We start from the raw sequence: 19692 nt of genomic DNA, 5'->3' as shown, positions 1-19692 counted from the left end.
GAAATTGCATGCACTGTTAGAAGTCACCAGGTTGTACGTGGTGGAAATGTTCTCAGCTGCATCAATTTCAATGCAAGGAGTATTGTAGGAAAGGCAGATGAGGTTAGAGCGTGGATTGGCACTTGGAATTATGGCATTGTGACCATTAGTAAAACTTGGTTGCAGGAGCAGGACTGGCAGCTCAATGTTCTGGGCTTCCATTGCTTTAGACACGATGGAATGGGGCTGATGAAAGTGGGAGGAATGGCATTGCTCATCAGGGAAAATATCACAGCTGTGCTCAGGCAGGACAGACAAACCAGAGGTTTGTCTACTGAGGTTAAATGGGTGGAGCTGAGGAACAGGAAAGGTATGACCATACTCATGGGGTTATATTATTGACCACACAATAATCAACAAGAATTTGAGGAGCAAATCTGTGGAGAGATAGCAGACAGCTGCAGGAAACATAAAGTAGGAGATTTTCATTTTCCACATATTGGCTGGGACTCCCATAATGTAAAAGGACTGGATGGCTTGGAGTTTGTCAAATGTGTTCAGGAATATTTTCTAAATCAATATATAGAGATAGCAACTAGAGAGAGTGCAATACTGGATCTCCTATTAGGGAACGAGACAGGACAGGTGACAGAAGTATGTGTCGGGGAACATTATGGGTCTAGTGATCATAATTTTATTAGTTTCAAATTAATTAATGAAGAAGGGTAGGTCTGGGCCTCGGGCTGAGATTCTAAATTGGAGAAAGGCCCAATTCTGAAGAAATGAGAAAGGATCTAGAATGCGTCGATTGGGACAAGTTGTTTTAGGGCAAGGATGTGGAAGGTTAGGGGAGGACGTTCAAATGTGAAATTTTGAGAGTACGGAGTTTGTATGTTCATGTCAGGATTAAAGGCAAGGTTAACAGGCATAGGGAACCTTGGTTTTCGAGGGATATTGGGGTTCTGGTTCAGAAGAAGACAGAGGTGCATAACAGGTATAGGCAACATGGAGCAAATGAGGTACTCGTGGAGTATAAAAAATGCAAAGAAAAACTCAAGAAAGAAACCAGGATGGCTAAAAGAAGACACGAGGTGGTTTTGGCAGACAATGTTAAGGAAAATTCTATGGGTTTCTACAGGTATATTAAGAGCAAAAGGATAGTAAGGGACAAAATTGGTCCCGTTGATGATCAGAATGGTTGCCTTAGTATGGAGCCAAAAGAGAAGGGGGAGATCTTAAATGTTTTTTTTTCCATCAGTGTTCACTCAGGAAACAGGCATAGAGTTGTGGGAAGTAAGGAAAATAAGCCGTGAGGTCACAGAACTATACAGATTAAAGAGGAGGAATTGCTTGCTGGCCTAGAGCAAATATGGGTAGATAAATCCCCAGGCCCTGATGAGATATTCCCTCGGATCTTGAGGGAGGCTAATGTAGAAATTTCAGGGGCTCTGGCAGAAATATTTAAAATCTTCTCAGTCACAGGTGTGGTGCCAGAGGATTGAAGGGTAGCTCATCTTGTTCTATTGTTTAAAAAAGCTCCAAAGGTAATCCTGGAAATTATAGTCCGGTGAGTCTGACATCAGTAGTAGGTAAGTTATTGGAAGGTGTTCCAAGAGATTGGATATACAATTATTTGGATAGCCAGAAATTGATTAGGGATAGTCAACATGGCTTTGTATGTGGTAGGTCATGTTTAACCACTCTTGTCAAGTTTTTCGAGGAGGTTACCAGGAAAGTTGATGAAGGAAAGGCTGTGGATGTTGTCTACATGGACTTTAGTAAAGCCTTTGACAAGGTCCCACATGGGAGATTACTTAGTAAGGTTCAGACACTAGATATTCATGGTGAAGTAGTGAACTGGATTTGACAATGGCTGAACAGGAAAAACTAGAGATAGTGGTAAATGATTGCTTCTTAGATTGGGGGACTGTCTTCAGTGGTCACCACTAGTCACAGGGACCATTGTTGTTTGTCATCTATATCAATGATCTGGATGATAATGTGATAAATTGGAACAGCAAGTTTGCAGATGACACTAAGATTGGAGGTGTTGTGGACAGTGAAGAAGGTTTTCAAAGTTTGCAGAGGGATCTGGACCAACTGGAAAAATGGGATGAAAAATGGCAGACAGAATTTAATGCAGACATTTTGGAAGGACAAACCAAGAAAGGATATAAAGAGTAAATGGTAGGGCACAGAGAAGTGTTGTAGAACAGAGGGATCTGGGAATACAGATACATAATTCCCTTAAAGTGGAGTCATAGGTGGGTAGGGTTGGAAAGAGAGCTTTTGGCATATTGCCCTTCATAAATCAAAGTATTGAGGACAGGAGTTGGGATGCTATGTTAAAGTGGTATAAGACATTGATGAGGCCAAATTTTGAGTTTTGTGTGCAGTTTTGGTCACCTAACGACAGGAAAGATATTAATAAGATAGAAAGAATGCAGAGAAGATTTACTAGGTTTTCAGGAACAGAATTACAGGGAAAGGTTAAACAGGTTAGGACTTTATTCCCTGGGGAGTAGAAGAATGAGGGGAGATTTGATAGGGGTATACAAAATTATGATGTGTATAGATAAAGTAAATGCAAGTAGGTCTTTTCCACTGAGATTAGGTGAGATTTAAACTAGGAGACATGGGATAAGGTTGAAAGAGGAAAAGTTTAAAGGGAACATTATGGGGAACTTCTTCATGCAGAGAGTGGTGGGAGTATGGAATGAGCTGCCAGCTGAATTGGTAAAAGCAGGCTCAATTTTGAATTTCAAGAAAAATTTGGACAGGTACTTGGATGGGAGGGATATAGAGAGATATAGCCTGTGTGCAGGTCAGTAGGACATGGCAGAGTAATAGTCTGGCACAGACCAGAAGGGCCGAAGGGCTTACTTTTGTGCTGGAATGTTACTTTTGTGCCAGAGTGAAGGATCACTGCATCGCATTGAGGGAGTGCTGCACAACTGCCAGTATGGTACTGACGAAGCCCTGAACTGTCTAAGGAGCAGTGGATTGAGATTGAAGATGGCAAAGAGCGCATGAAAGATGCATTGTTCAGGGAGGGAGGCATTGTACTGTGACATTCACTGGGGTAAGATTTATAGTACTGCCAGCACTTGGGGCAGATTCACAATGAACAGGAGGGATACACCCACATATTCTTTGAGGAATATGCTATGATGCTCAGTGGAAGAGGGAACACAAGCACATTGAGGGGTGTACAGTGACAGTGACCATATGCGTGATACACTCTGACAGTGATAAAGTAAATCAAGGGATTCCTTTAGTGCAGGAAAGGGGCGCTAAGGTTAAAGATCTGCCATGATACCTTTGACCATTGGAGGAGGCACAAGAGGCCGAATTGGCTTGTGTTCCTCTGGGATTCGCACTCTGCCATGCTGTGACTGAGAGAAGGTAGCAACATTATAGCAGCAGGGAGAGCTACACACAGTGCTCCCTCTGAGTAGGAACAACACTTTCCCCCATCCTGTAAACGTTGTAACATCTTCTCCTTCCCCGGTTCACACACATGTAGCTCATGAGAACATCTTCTCCTTCCCCGGATCACACACATGTAGCTCATGAGAACATCTTCTCCTTCCCCGGTTCACACACATGTAGCTCATGAGAACATCTTCTCCTTCCCCGGTTCACACACATGTAGCTCATGAGAACATCGTCTCCTTCCCCGGTTCACACACATGTAGCTCATGAGAGCATCGTCTCCTTCCCCGGTTCACACACATGTAGCTCATGAGAACATCTTCTCCTTCCTCGGTTCGCACACATGTAGCTCATGACAACAATCATAATTCATATCATGTATCTGTCAGCTCACTTCACTAATATGATTGATTACTTGAGATTATCAACACTGGCAGACCCAGCACATACTCCCCATGCCCAGCCGTTCCTAGGTTGAGCCGAGCTACTTCCGAGGACGGATTAGCTCCACCACATTGGTAGGACTGGCGTCACACATTACGGGAAAGGACTATGCCGGATACTTATACAACCCCGTGGCTTCAAGCTACCACTGCTGATACTGATTTATCAAAAATAAACAGTGCACTCACCCACAACAAAGATAATCTTGCATCCCTTCAGTTTATCTGTGGGGTTAAACAGAATGATTTTGTCAAATCCACCCTGCCAAACACGTTGTGGTCTTAAGCACAAAACCCCAGTCCAGTCTTTGAAAGAAACTACAGCTCCCAATAGTTTCCTGAAAATTCCTGGTTACTTTTTGTTAATGTAAGTCCCAGACATCCTTGATTAGGGCACGGAGGAATAAGTCTAAGGACATCCTATGTCAGTTAACCTCCTTTCTTATGGTCACAGTTTAACTCAGAGTAATTTTCCAATTAATCTTATTCTGTGGAGCTTTTAAGCCATTATATACTCTGCGGGTAAGAAGTTTGTAAAGTCTACCCTCTTAGTGACTTTCCTCAATTGGCCCTGTGGCAATCTCTTGACCAGGCTGAAATAAACTGGAAACAGCGAGTGTGGCTGGAGTAGGCCCATCAGTCTGAACGGTCCCACCCTCTGTTCCTTACCTGTTTGGGCAATGCTCTGCACTTTTGTTGAAGAGCTCGAGGAGCAGTTGACACCCATACTTTACGTTTCTTTTTGATGCACCTACTGGGGGAGAGCTGGCAGGCACATATTCCTTCCCTTTAATGAGGGAAACTGTTTTGCCTGTGAGCAGCCACTGTTGAATCATCCGTTTCTATGGCTACGGCTGCTAGTCTTGATATTTGGCAGGAAGTTGAGGCTGAACCACTAAGTATTGGAATTCCATTCCCCGTTTTTTGCTGCTCCTTCAACGCCACCCTATACTAACAAGCAGAAGGAGTCCTGGTGATGGGAGGAGACAGGGGAGATTCAGTAGAGAGAATTTTTTGCTGAGAAGGGATGCAAGAAAATGGAAAAGGGAAAGGAGAGATTTGATCCTTCAGCCACTAAGTCTACAGGGAAGTCAGGCTAGGTTAACCATTAAAATCTTCTGATACAGGCCCATTGTTTCCTTAGATTAATAACTTTAACAGCACTGCTGTACCTGTAACACATTAACAAGAGCTGGAAAGCCATTAACCTCCCACGTGTGTGGTGAAATGTTTTAAACAAAACATTACATTAGGCTTGGTCAGAGCGCTGGCTATAATCACCCACAGCCTTTGCATTTGGATACTAGCTGCCTCCTTGGAGGTAGAGGCCATTATGCACACAGCAAGATCCCACAGTTTAGAACCACACAACCTGGAGATGCTGGAATGTTGAGCGAACAATGGGCTGCTGAAGGAACTGCATGGTGAAGTAGTGCCCATGGGTGGGAGGGCTACAAAACTTCCTCAGAGTATTTGAGTCTCAATAAAGGGTCTCAAACCAAAATGTTAACTGACCATTCTTACCTTTGGATGTTGTCCAACATGCTGAGTGGCTCCAGCAGCTCACTGTGTGCTCAAGATCCCACCAAATACCAAGCAGATAGTAGATGGAGGGAGGCTAGCTGGAAGACTATCTGACGCAGTTGGGGTGGCACGGTTAACTCAGTGGTTAGTTCAGTGCTGTTATAGCTCCAGCGATCAGGATCAGGGGGAGGAGAGGTGACAGGGGTAGGAGAGGATCGACAGAGGGAGGAGAGATGGTGGACAGGGAGAGGAGGGGATGGCAGATAGAGGAGAGGGGGTGGCAGGGGGAGTTGACAGGGGGTGGAGAGGGGTTGACGGGGAGGAGAGGGGGTAGACAAGGGGATGAGTGGGGTGGCAGATGGAGGAGAGGGAGTGGCAGGGGAGGAGGGGGTGGACAAGGGGGAGGGGGGTGGCAGATGGAGGAGAGGGGGTGGCAGGGGAGGAGGGGGTGGACAAGAGGGAGGGGGGTGGCAGATGGAGGAGAGGGGTGGCAGATGGAGGAGAGGGGGTGGCAGGGGAGGAGGGGGTGGACAAGAGGGAGGGGGGTGGCAGATGGAGGAGAGGGATGGCAGATGGAGGAGAGGGGGTTGACAGGAGGAGGAGAGAGGGTGACAGGGTGGAGAGGGGGTAGTGAGGGGAGTGGATAGGAGGAGGAGAGGGGGTGGCAGGGGGAAAAGAGGGGGTGGCAGGGAAGGAAGGGGTGAGAGAGAAGGAGAGGGGGTGACAGGGGTTGGAGTGGGGATGGTAGGAGGAGAAGAGGGGGTGGCAGAGGGAGGAAAGGGAGTTGAGAGGGGGAGTGAAGAAGAGGTGTGTGACGGGGAGGAGAGGGGGTGGCAGATAGAGGAGAGAGGGAGCTGACAGGAGGAGGAGAGGGGGTTGACAGAAGGAGGAGAGGGGGGGTTGACAGGAGGAGGAGAGGGGGTGACAGGAGGAGGAGAGGGGGTGACAGGGGATGGAGAGGGGGTGACAGGGGATGGAGAGGGGGTGACAGGGGATGGAGAGGGGGTGTCAAGGAGAGGAGAGGGCTTGACAGGGGAGGGAGAGGGGGGTGACAGGGGGAGGAGAGGGTGGTGGACAGGGATGGAGCAGGGTGAACAGGGTGGGAGAAGCAGGTGACGGGGAGGAAAGGGGGTGTTGGGGTGGCAGATGGAAGAGAGGGGTGGACAGGAGGAGGGGAGGAGAGTGGGTGGCAGGGGAAGAGAGGGGGTGACATGGGAGGAGAGAGGGTTTGGAGAGGAGAGGGGGTTGGACAAGGTGTAGGAGAGGGGGGTGGACAGGGGAGTAGAAGAGGGTAGACAGGGGGAGGAGAGGATGGTGGACAGGGGGAGGGGTGGCAGGGGTAGGAGAGGGGGTGGACAGGGGTAGAAAGGGGTGGCAGGGGGAAGTGTGGGCGAGGGAGGGAGGGTTGGAGGGAGAGTGAAGCAGCAGAGAGGTGGCTGGGGAAATCCAGAGGGAGAGGATTTTCACATCACTCTCTGGGCCATTTCAGGGGAAATTGGGCCCTGTTCCTAGTCCTGTGCACCTCCTGGACAACCAGGCCTTTCCTGAACTGGATCACTACCATAATGGTGAACTGGATGGAGATGGTGGAATTCAGGGAAGTTGTTTGGGAGAATAAAATGACGTTTGATGATCAGCATGTTTCATTTGACAGAATGGTCTGTTTCCCTGCTGTGGGCGTGTCTAACCCAAAACTGACCTTTCAACTTCCTGCATGGGTACTGTACTAAACCCGGTAGAGTGTGTTGCAGGTTACACCTTTTCCGCTGTGACCTCCTCAAATACCTGCCCTTCACCGTCTACAACACTGGCTCGAAGGCCAAGTGCAGGACCAGATTTGGTGCCTGTATAATATTATAAGAAAAGGCAGCACCCTTGGGTGGAACATGGGGGCAATACCACCTCTGTGCAGGGCATGGCAGACCCAGATATTGATCAAGGAGTTATTTGACAATAACTTAGATGATAGTCCTGATGGTGAATGAAAGGCTGGGGCTCTCCCACTGTGCATGTTCAAGGTGAAGGTGATCTGTGGTCTAGTCTTTTACAGATACTCTGCAGACAAATGATTAAAAAAAAGCAACCCCACAGATATGATCTACTGAGAAAATCTGTGGAGCTTTCCATAAGGTCAACAGAATGGCCACAGGGATAACACAACCATGCCACTGTGTCACTGATATCCTATACCTCTCATTTAGTTTAGTTATTTCAACCTTAACCTCAGAATGAACATTCCTGGTGACACGGTATAGGATCCCTTCTGCTGGGCTACCTGGGGACACAAGCTTCTGGTTTTCCCAACGATACACAGGGCTTGATCTTAACAAATTAAGGAATGAGATTGATGGAGATTCACACAGGAGACCACAGAAGCTGGAATCTCACGCTAAATACATCTGAAGGAACTCAGTGGGTCAAGCAGCTTCAGGGGGAGAAAAAGAATGGTCAATGCTTCAAGCCAAAAATGGGATGGGTTAAATTCCTCAGCTACTACAAGACCACCAAGGGCATGAAAACATTGGGCTTGTCTCTTGCTGTAGTTTTCCCGGAAGTTTCATCAGGTGAACCCCTACCTCTAGTGGCATCCTCCAATTAAGCACTTTCAATGTTTCAGTCAAAAGAGATCTCAATCATTCCACATACTTGAACAAAGATACACATAAACGGGAACACAAGCTCAATGCACACTGCACAAATATACATATGCATTGTATTGGGAGTGAGAGTTACTCTTCTCCACCTCCCAATCCACAATGGATTTTGTGTGTGTGTGTCTGTGTCTGTATAACACACACACACACACACACACACACACACACAAGAAAAGCAGCAACTGTCTTCAGCACCACTGAGCTGCAGTGACTGGCTGTCTCAGTGGGAGGGGACATTCTTCAAACAGCAATCCAAATCATTCTGCAAAGGGAGCCTTGGATGACGGAAGACAATAAGTTTCTGAGAGTTATCTTTTCACTCCAGGTTTAAAGAAATGGAGTCGTTACCTGACATTGTGAAATCTTCTGTGGCCAAAGATCCCTCAGACTAGAACAGACGAAAACAAAATGGGGTTAATTATCTTTCCCCCTTTTTAGAAAGAAAGAACACTTCTTTTTATGAGATCTGCAATTGTACAGAGTGTTTGAAGCTGGCTATGCCAACACATGCAGGCAACAGCATGCAAAGAGATTCAAAGACAGACTCGACAGCTCCTAAGTGTTGTCCCCGACAACCCTTCACAGCCACTTGCCAGAGATCAACTCTAGCTCACGGTTTGTTGTCAGGCCTCACTGCTGCAAAGCTCTCTGCTCACTGAGCATGTGCAGCATCTCGGCAAAGCACTTTGGGAGCTACAATCCTCTCTAAGTAAAAAAAAATCCCTCGTCTGCCCTTCTGTTGCAACACCACTGCCCCCTTCCACCAGTTTTCTGCCTAATTTAATGTCTTTAGCAGTGGGAGATTGCCCTTCAAAGATATTCTCTTTCAATCTTCCCAAAGCTCTCTCTTCTTCCTTACCAGGAGATTCTGGGTTCAAGTCCCACAGCAGAGACTTGAGTGCAAAATGCAAGGCTGACAATTTCAGGGGGCAGAGAGGCACCAAGAGAGTTAAACCCTGGTCTCCACCACCTCTCTGTGCTTTGCAGAAGGGGAGGGGGCTCTCTGAATCCACATCCGATCATTGGAGCCAGATAGCACGGAGATAAGCCCTTTTAGCAAATGTCAATGGAAGCGATGGTAATATGATGGGAGGGCACTTTGCTTCATCACGAGAATGGAGTTGCTAGCACAGCACTCCAATGACCAGTGTTCATCCTGACCCCTGGTGCCTTTTGTGTGGAGTGCGCATGTCCTCTCTGTGTCTGGGTTACCTCCCATACCCCAAAGGGTTAACTGTAAATGGTATCAAGTGTGTTTTTGATGTGGTCAAGAAATAGGTACTTTCTTGCATTCAACCTGGCCATGCCCTAAAGTGAGGGCTTTCTGGGAAGATTTGGGTAATATCTTGGAAAAAAACATTACTGGAATTTGATTCCCTCAGGTACCTGAATTATTTTTATTGGGGAATTTAGATGAAACAAGACCTAAAATGAGACAGTTGCAATATCAATTAAAATTTGTTAAGCTCACTTTAGTGGTGGCCAGGAAATGCACAGCAGTTACTTGGAAATCTGATTCCTAGCTAGGTTTAGCCCATTGGAAGATAGAAAAGCATAATTGTGTTCACCTCAGAAACAGGTAGGATGTATTTTCAAGAATGTGGAATTCGTACCTAAGATACATCAGGGTAAATCTCTCCCCCATCCCCGGTACTCACAGTGCCGAGGAACTTAGATAAGTCAGGTTATTTGTCCCTTGATGGGAGTAGGATTTATCCGAGATGAAGCCAATCTTTTCTTTTTCTTTCACTTTTTCTTCTTGTTTCTTGTGGGGGTGGGGGGGGGGGTATGGGGGGAGGGTTCGTCTTATTTTGTTCTTTCTCTTTGTTATCTTTCTATCATCTTTTTCTCCCTTTGGTTCAACATGAATATTGAATTTGCATTTTTGCAGTATTATTGTAATTTTTAAATAATAACTGAATCACATGTTGACTTTCTTTTTTCTCACTTTCTTTAATATCGACACGGGGATCGATACTTGTATTATTTTGTTCATATTATGGATACTGATGTTTTACTTTTTGATTATTCTTCGTTTTAACTGCATGTTGATTGAAAATTCTCAAAATAAAATATTCCAAAAAAAAAATTCATAACAAGTGGGATTTTTGGAAATGGGTGTTTGATGATATGGGTTCAGTCGTCCAAAGAGCTGGCTCTGAGCTTTATGAACATGTGGCGGCATGTGTTAGTACTCCATGGAACATGATAAATCAGGGAGATGAAAAGTGTAGGGCTTTCTAGTTGCAGTAATGGATGGATCTTAGATGAGACTTGGGGAAATGGAAAGGTAGTGTGTGCAGCAAGCTAAGAGTTCAGCATTGGGATGGGAGCACAAGGCACAATCCAGAGCATTGGCAAAGGAGACAAGGAGACACAAGTTGAGAGAAGAGGGAATGGTGTGTTGTGAGACAAGATTTCCAATGGAGGCAATGCTTTGATGTGGAAGTTGATGGCAGATATTGTGAATGGTGAGGGGGAATGATAAAGAGAGTGTGCAACTGAGAAAGATAAAGGTGCAAAGAGAGAGAGGAAAGGCATTAGGAAGAGATAAATGAGGAGGCAGTAAAAGACAGAATGGATAGATGGAGAGGAATGAGGGAGGTAGGGAAGAGGGGGAAAGGGAAGAGAGGGAAAATGAAGGGGATAGTGAAGAGGGGGAAAGAGAAGATGTGAAGGGAAAAAGGGGAAAAGAAGAGGGAAGGGAAGATGGGGAAGGGAAGAGGAAGGAAAGGGGAGGGGAAGAGGGGTAAGGGAAGAGGGGCAAGGGAAGGGGAAAGGGAAGGGGAAAGGGAAGGGGGAAAGGGAAGGGGGAAAGGGAAGGGGGAAAGGGAAGGGGGAAAGGGAAGGGGGAAAGGGAAGGGGGAAAGGGAAGGGGAAAGGGAAGGGGGAAAGGGAAGGGGGAAAGGGAAGGGGAAAGGGAAGGGGGAAAGGGAAGGGGGAAAGGGAAGGGGGAAAGGGAAGGGGGAAAAGGAAGGGGAAAGGGAAGGGGAAAGGGAAGGGGAAAGGGAAGGGGAAAGGGAAGGGGAAAGGGAAGGGGAAAGGGAAGGGGAAAGGGAAGGGGAAAGGGAAGGGGAAAGGGAAAGGGAAAGGGAAGGGGAAAGGGAAGGGGAAAGGGAAGGGGAAAGGGAAGGGGAAAGGGAAGGGGGAAAGGGAAGGAGGGAAAGGGAAGGAGGGAAAGGGAAAGGGGAAAGGGAAGGGGGAAAGGGAAGTGGGAAAGGGAAGGGGGAATGGTAAGGGGGAAAGGGAAGAAGGTGAAAGTGAAGAGAGCGAAAGGGCTGGATGGCTTGAACTTTGTCAAATGTGTTCAGGAAATTTTTCTAAATCAATACATAGAGATACCAACTAGAGAGAGTGCAATACTGGATCACCTTTGAGGAAACAAGACAGGTCAGGTGACAGAAGTATGTGTAGGGGAGCATTTTGGGTCCAGTGATCAGAATGCCATTAGTTTCGTTAATTATGGAGAAGGATAGGTCTGGGTCTAAGGTTGAGATTCTAAATTGGAGAAAGGCCAATTTTGAGGAAATGAGAAAGGATCTATATGCATATTTTCAGGCAAGGATGTGTGAGATAAGCAGAGGAACTACAAAGGTGAGATTTTGAGAGTATAGAATTTGTATGTTCCTGAAAGGATCAAAGGCAAGGTTAGCAGGAGTGAGTCTGTATTCACTGACTCTCAACAACCAGGTTGATCACTCTGGGCTTCCAGTAAAATTGGATGTAACAGCCACACAGAGAGACTGTGCATGGCTGTTTGGGAGTGTCCAGGTGAATCCCTTCTTCCCCTTTGCTGCTACAGGGGACTGAGTCAGCTACTAGTCACAGTTCTCATTCCAACACCTTTCTTGCTTTGGTTTGTTGTCAGTGCAAGATCCAGGGTTAGCAAATAATTTACTCATCTCTGTCTATTTCCTCATCATAAATGCCAAAGGTTCACAGATCAGTTTTTGCAGAAGTATATTCTGCACAAATGAGCTGCTTCACTTCTGAAAAATACAGGAAGGTAGGACTGATGGTTCAGATTCCAGTCCTTTATCCCAGAACTTAAACTCAAATCAAGTTCCCAGCTGCAGGGGTCACTCTTCAGTTACTGAGAGTTCTGTGTGTGTGTGAAACCAACCCCTTTATGACTGAAACAGCCAGCTGGGGTGATCAGAGTTGACACAGGATGGCAGGTCATCTTTCAGATTAATGGGATTGCTCGCAACAGCTCCATGTAATGACCTCAGCAGCTTACCCTCCCCCCACTCTGATTTTTCTTTAAAATGCATTTTCAGGTAATGTTTTTACATATAAGTACAGTAACAGGTCCTTCCAGCCCACAAGCCTTTGCCACCCAAATTAACCTACAAACTCCATAGTTTTTTGGAGGGTGTGGAGTAACTGAGGAAAATCCACACAGACATAGGGAGGAAGTACAAACTCCTTACAAATGTACCACATTTGAACCTGTCACTGGCTCTTCAAAAATGTTGCACTATCTGCTACACTAACTGTACTATCCTAATGCTAACTGTACCTTCTTGGATAATCATTGCTGTCCTAACGCTAACCGTGCCATCATTACACTAAATGTTCTGCCTAGGATAACTGCACCACCCTAGGCTAACTGTGCAGCCCTAACACTAACTGTGCTGCACAAGGTGAACCACGCTGCCCTCGACTAATTGTGCCACTCTAACGCTGTACTGCTATAAAATTAACCATGCTGCCCTAATGCCAACTGTGCCACCCTCACCTTAACTGTACCACACAAGGCTAACTGCTGGCCACTCTATGCTAACCATTGGCCAACCTAACACTAACCATCTAACCGTGTACTGCCCTAATGCTAATTGTTCCGTCCTAACACTATCCATCCCGCCCTATTGCTAACCGTGCCACCCTAGGTTAACTGTGCTGCCCTACACTAACTGTGCCCACCTGCTAACGTTTCCCCCTTACCCACAAGCTCTCGTTCTCTCTTGCCAAGCCCAGCTGTTCAGTAAAAGGCCAGTTGCTCACACAGTTGAATCAGTAAAATCCCACTGGGCATCAGAGCAATGTAACTGATGCCCAGTGCATTGCAGCGCACACTAACCCTGCACCTATCCACAGCAGGACGCCATTCAGCCTTCACAACCATGTCAGTTCACTCCCTCATCCTTGCTTTTTCCCCTCAGTTCTGTACATTTTTTTTCTCACATCCAACTCAGTTTGAATGTTACAACCCTTGCCCTGTGGTGCTTTGGATCACCACCACATGCTGCCCAAGAGGAACTTTTCTTCCTTCTGCTATTTAGCTGACATCTTCATTCAACCCATCACCTCTCCTGCCAGCTCTTCATTCATTCGAGCAAATAAACTTTGCTGGCAAGACCACCGTTGATTGTCCATTTCTAATTGCCTCTGAGAAACTGAAGGAGGTGCCTTCGCGGACTTCTGCAGTGGTGGGATAAAGTCACTCTCAGTGCGGATGGGCAAATAACAAACTCTATCCTACTCTCTCCATTCCATTGCACCAGCTCACTGAGTTTGTTCAGGTCTGACTGAGTGCAGAGTTTGGGCTCTCTCTGCCTTGCATCACATCTGTGGGGAAGTCTGTGGAGTATGAGGATTCCTACTGTAGAGTGTGATCTGGAAGCCCCTACTTGGCAGCTGTGACAGCACAGTTACACAGGTGAACACTGATGTTTCAATGTGTCCACGTTGGACAATTCTGGGCAATGACTTCACTGGCTCTATCTTAGAGCATCACTCAAGAAAGCAAACCCTGGATTTACCCATCCCTTAGTGTCCTGCTCTATCAAGCAAGGGATCCCCAACTCTCCTGCACATGGATTTTGACCAAGATTCACTGGACAAGTTTGCAATAAACTCTTCAAGATCTTGACAGGGAAGAGAGCGCTTTCTCTGACTAGAGAGTACAATATCAGGTGAAAACAAAATAAAGAGTAAGAATAGAAGGGTGAGTTAAATAAGAACATTGCAGATGCTGGGGTTGATACTCCTTGTGTTGGAGAAACTCAGCAGGTCACTAGCATCCTCGGGAAGTAAAGGGGAACCAACTGGATGCTGTGCATCTGGCTGCGTTTCTCCAGAACTTCTGTGTAATGGATAGATCTTTACTCAGAGCGCTCTGGAAACTAGGTGCCAAGCTTTGTGCAGACTGAGGGTGGAAAAGATTGTAAACGGCAAAGTAAATTTTAAGAGATCAAAATGCCTCATCCTGCTGGAGTTGTTTGTGTAATGGTGATCCATGCTCATCCACTGCAGTCTCCAGGAAGTGACAAGCTCAGCCCTCACACTGGACATCTCCCTCCCTCTCCCTCTCTGTGAAGAAGCTGCAGCTGTTTCCCAGCTACCAGAGACTGGATTTGGAACCTGAGCTGGTATGGATTAAGAGAGGCACCTCTCTCGACTTGAGTACTCCTCACTCGTGTCTGTCAAGAGCCGCAGTGAGAAGGCAGGTCAATTTTCACATAGGTCAGAGTGAAGTTCTCTGACCTATAAATGAAATGCCATCTCCAATCAGCTGACACAGATATAAATAGTTGGCAAGATTTCACTGGGGGGAGGGGTGTGTGTGTGTTCTGTATATGTGCATGTCGTGTGTACATATTGTGTATGCATGCATGTAGCTGATATTAGCACATTGGCCTGGACTTGACTGTTTTTCAGTCAGCCACCCGCTGTACACAAGTCCTGCCATCAGTGCATGCACATTGTTACAAGGAGGTCAGAGACTAACGTGGTGATGTTGGCTTCCAGACTTGGCACTGGGTCCAGGGGTCCCATACTAAGGGAATGGATGTACCTTGTAGCCTACCCTTGCGCAATAGCTCAGGCTTGGCTGGTATAAGAAGCACAGACCCATTCATTTAAGGTTTGCACCAGTCAGTGGTTTCTATATTATTCTTTAGTTTACTTAATAGTTTAATTAATCCCTAGTAATTTGCAGTATCTTTAAGTAAACTAAGAATTTTTTAAAGTTTTGTATACCTCTTATAATTAGAGATGTTTAAAATTGGTTTGAATAAGTCTTTGATGGAAGGTGAAATTTTGAGAGAACAGAGTTTGCATGTTCCTGTCAGGATCAAAGGTCAGGTTGGCAGGCATAGGGAACCTTGATTTTCGAGGGACATTGGGGATCTGGTTCGGAGAGAGAGGGGCAACATGGAGGTGTATAACAGGTATAGGCAACATGGAGCAAATGAGGTACTTGAGGAGTATTAAAAAATGCAAGAAAAACCTCAGGAAGGAAATCAGGAAGGAAATCATGAGGTTGCTTTTGCAGACGATGTGAAGGAAAATTCTCAGGGTTTCTACTGGTATATTAAGAGCAAAAGGATAGTAAGGGACAAAATGAGTCCCCTTGAAGATCAGAGTGGTTGGCTTTGTATGAAGCCAAAAGAGATGGGAGGGATCTTGAATGTTTTTTTCATCAATATTCAATCAGGAAAAGGGCACAGAGTCATGGGAAGTAAGGAAAACAGGCAGTGATATAATGGAACCGATACAGATTAAAGAGGAGGAAGTGCATGCTGTCTTAAACTAAATAAGGGTGGATAAATTCCCAGGCCCTGACAAGGTATTTCCTTGGGCCTTGATGAAATTGAGTAGAAATTGCAGGGGCTCCAGCAGAAATATTTAAAATGTCCTTGGCCATGGGTGTGATGCCAGAGGATTGGAGGGTAGCTCATGTTGGTCCGTTGTTTAAAAAAATGCTCCAAAAGTAAACCCTGGAAATTATTTCTGGTGAACCTGAGGTCCATAGTAGGTAAATTATTGGAAAGTGTTCCAAGAGATCTTCAATGATGGCAGTGGAGCTGGAGCCATTGTAACGGCAGTGCTACCACTGGTATGGACTTGCAGAGTGCGAGGAGCGGAGAAGATACAGTACTCCTGCAGGGTCCAAATTCCCAGTCAACTGCCATCAGTTCTATTCAGGCTTTGAACGGCCCATTAAAGTAGCCGACCAAAATTTTATATAAAATCTCGTGGCCTTGGGATCTGCACGCAAGATGGCATCTATGATCAGCAGCAGCCACGAGGGGTTGCAGACTCCAGGGGAGTGAAAGACTGGCGCAGGGCACCAGCAAAATGGGGAGACCGTCCCCGTCTGAGAAGGAGAAGCAGGGGAGACGACCCATGAGACAGTGACCGCGGCAGTGGACTAGTGAGGGGGCTTGCGGCTGAAAGATCCACGCATGTGGCAGGCTGCTGGCGACTCGAGGAACCCAGAGGCTGGGGACTGCTGGAGACTGGCTCAAAACTGAATGAAGAGATACCAGGTATCAGAAATAAGATGCGAGGGGGTGCCGAGGGTACTGAAGGGTTCCTGACCATGTCAGAGGTTCGGATCTGGAGCTTGGATTGCCAATGGTTTGGACTGGACTCTGTGTTGCTGCAGGGGCTGCGTAAGTGCTGGAGGCAAATCTACGTACACTTGGTGACTCTGGGGGAACTCTCCTTTGCTTCTCTTTATCTGACTATAAGAAGCGCTTTAGTTAATTTCTGTCAATAGCGAAACAGTCTGCCTTACAGCAGGCAAGAGCAATTTCATGTAATATGACTGTTTTATTGCAATGACAATAAAATGAATCTTGAATATACAATTACTTGGATAGCCATGGACTGATTAGGGACAGTCAATATGGCTTTGTGCATGGTAGGCTGTTTCTAACAATTTTATAGAGTTTTTCTAGGAGGTTACCAGGAAAGTTGACAAAGGAAACGCTGTGAATTCTGTCTAGTGGACTTTAGCAAAGTCTTTGACAAGGTCCCGCATGGGGAGGTTAGTCAGGACAGTTCAGACGCTAGGTATTCATGGTAAAGTAGTGAACTGGATTCTACAGTGGCTGGATGGGAGAGGCCAGAGAGGAATGGTGGATGATTGCTTCTCAGACTAGTGGTGTGCCTCAGGGATCAGTGCAGGGACTATTGTTGTTTGTCATCAATATCAATGATTTGGATGATAATGTGGTAAATTGGATCTGCAAGTTTGCAGATGACACTAAGATTGGAAGTGTTGTAGACAGCGAAGAAGGCTTTCAAAGCTCGCAGAGGAATTTGGACCAGCTGGAAAAATGGACTGAAAATGGCAGATTGAATTTAATGCAGACAAGTGTGAGGTGTTGCATTTTGAAGGACAAACCAAGAAAGGACATACACGGTAAATGGTAGGGCACTGAGAAGTGTGGTAGAACAGAGGGATCTGAGAATACAGATACATAATTCCCTGAAAGTGGTGTCACAGGTGGATAGGGTTGTAAAGAGAGCTTTTGGCATATTGGCCTTTGTTAATCAGAGTATTGAGTACTGGAGTTGGGATGCTATGGTAAAGTTCTATAAGACATTGGTGAGGGCAAATGTGCAGTTTTGTCATCTAACTACAGGAAAGATATCAATAAGATAGAAAGAGTGCAGAGAAGATTTACTAGAATGTTGCCCAGACTTCAGGAACTGATTGACATGGAGAGATTAAACAGGCTAGGACCTTATTCCTGATGCGTAGAAGAATGAAGGGAGATTTGATAGAGGTATTTAAAATTATTATGGGGATAGATAGAGTAAATTTAGATTGGCTTTTTCCACTGAGGGTAAGTGAGATCATGGGTTAAGAATGAAAGGGAAAAGGTTTGGGGGGAACTTCTTCACACAGAGAGTGGTGGGAGTGTGGAACGAGCCTCCAACTGAGGGGGTGATTGCGGGCTCGGTTTTAATATTTAAGGAGAATTTGGACAGGTACTTGGGTGGAAAAGGTATGGAGGGCTATGGACTGGGTGCAGGTCAGTGGGACTAGGGAAAAAATGGTTTGGCACAGACTAGAAGAGCCAAAGAGGCCTGTTTCTGTGTTGTAATATTCTAAGATTTTATGGAACTGCCAAAACTTCAGGATGGGGCTTCGAGATTCACTATCCAAGGCCTAGTCATTACACTTTGCCACCAAATGCAAATCCCACGGAGATTGGTGCTGCCACTCTCTCTCTCTCTCCATCTAGTTGATGAAGGATTTCACCACCGATCACCTGACCTAGTAACCTACTTTTTTGTAAGGTATGTGGAATATATATTTAGAATATATATACTCAGGAGTGTTAAACAATGCCTAGCCACATAAAGACATATTGGGTCATGTGGCAAAAGCTTGATCGAGGACACGGGGTCTTCCTGCTGCTACTTGTTATATATTCATAATGCGCTTTGTCAGATCCTCAGGTTCCGAAAGGCCCAACAGAAATGTGAGTCTTTAAGAAACCTTTAAGAGTGCAGAGGGTTCACTTTTCTCTCCCCCTCTCTGGACACTAGCTAGAGATCTGGTTGCAGATTCTGGCTACTCTCCCACCAAGGGGGTTCACCACCTCATCAGTATGGTCAGACAATCTGACCAAAAGGAGCTCACAGATGAGTTCCAGTTCTCATCCAATGCCAACACTCTGGCTGCCTTCACCGTTACAGGCTTTGGGCTGGACACGCCAAGTGAGGGGAGGTGCCTCATCCATCCCAGCAGATCATCAGGTAAAGCTTTTCAGAATGGTCTGATTTTCCCTTGTGTTTGAGTAGAGTGTCTGGGAAAGTCAGTGCTTGGGAATCTTCCCGAAAATGCAACAAGGCAAATGAGAGTTCATTATTTTTGGATGGCAATCACTTAAGCAATGAACATCAGGCAGACTTGTTAGGCTGCAGACCATTGCTCCTTATTGATTTGCATAACATGTCAGCATTTATTTCCCATTGCTAACCCCCTGAAAGGACCTGCTCGAGGGCTTGTGGCCACATGGACCCAGAATGGGCAACAGATTTGGTGAATGAGATGGCTCTGGAGTCACTGTGACCATAGTTCTATGCTCTTCCAAGTTGACAAGTCTACAACCCACCAACGATGGAATTATACACATCACCTAATCTTTACATCAGGTCTCTTTATTATGAGCCCAGTAACTAACTATCAAGCTACTTACTCAGGTCCCTTCAGATGTTGAAGACTAACAAGTGCACTACAGCCTGTACATTTCACCTGACCAGCACTGGCTCTTTACCAATGCAACCCATCCAATTCCTACACTTGCCTCCATCCCTCATTTTGTTCCAACTCAACTAGCTATTCCGATTTTCCCCTGCAGGACATAACATTCCACACCCCATCTAACCATGCAACGCTTTGTGCTCTTCTGCACTCCATTCCATTGTCACACACTTGAGGGTACCAGAAAATCAAGCTAGTGTATCTCAAGCATGTGTGGCTTCCAATTTCTGAGGCCCCTCCAATAAAACCATTTGGGAAATCTTATCTTGGCCAACCACACTCGCAGTAAATAGAACCATAGAACAGTACAGCGCCGAACCAGGCCCTTCAGCTCTCCTGATCTCTGCCAAACTATTTTTTTTGCCTTGTCCCACTGTTCTGCACCCAGTCCATATCCCTCCATACCTTTCCCATCCATGTACCTGTCCAAATTTTACTTAAATGTTAAAATTGAGCTCACATTCACCACTTCAGCTGGCAGCTCATTCCGTACTCCCTCCACTCTCTGTTGTGTGAAGAAATTCCCACCAATGTTCCTCTTAAACTTTTACCCTTTCACCCTTAATCCATGTCCTCTAACTTCTTAATTTCACCAAACCTCAGTGGAAAAAGCTACTTCCGTTTATTCCACCTATACCCATAATTT

At 45.9% G+C, this 19692-nt stretch overlaps 1 protein-coding gene across 5 annotated transcripts in view; it reads right to left on the bottom strand.

Moving 5' to 3' along the window:
- LOC138736414 (adenylate kinase isoenzyme 1-like) overlaps positions 1–19692 on the bottom strand; it is a 183595-nt gene that overhangs the window by 28043 nt on the left and 135860 nt on the right. For 4 of the 5 annotated variants that reach the window (XR_011340277.1, XM_069885923.1, XM_069885930.1 and 1 more), the window contains 2 exons: positions 8384–8423; positions 4047–4082 (listed from right to left, as the gene is read on the bottom strand). Coding sequence is in view for 4 of the 5 variants with exons in the window: in XM_069885923.1 (XP_069742024.1) it covers positions 4047–4082; positions 8384–8423 (76 nt within the window). In the remaining variant the exon portion in view is untranslated. Of the gene's footprint in view, positions 1–4046; positions 4083–4526; positions 4903–8383; positions 8424–19692 lie in introns of those variants that run through there. The other variant, XM_069885939.1, reaches the window with a different exon arrangement.

This window comes from Narcine bancroftii, chromosome 1 (genome assembly GCF_036971445.1).
Source record: "Narcine bancroftii isolate sNarBan1 chromosome 1, sNarBan1.hap1, whole genome shotgun sequence".
Taxonomy (NCBI): domain Eukaryota; kingdom Metazoa; phylum Chordata; class Chondrichthyes; order Torpediniformes; family Narcinidae; genus Narcine; species Narcine bancroftii.
This window is presented reverse-complemented; position numbering and strand designations above follow the sequence as displayed.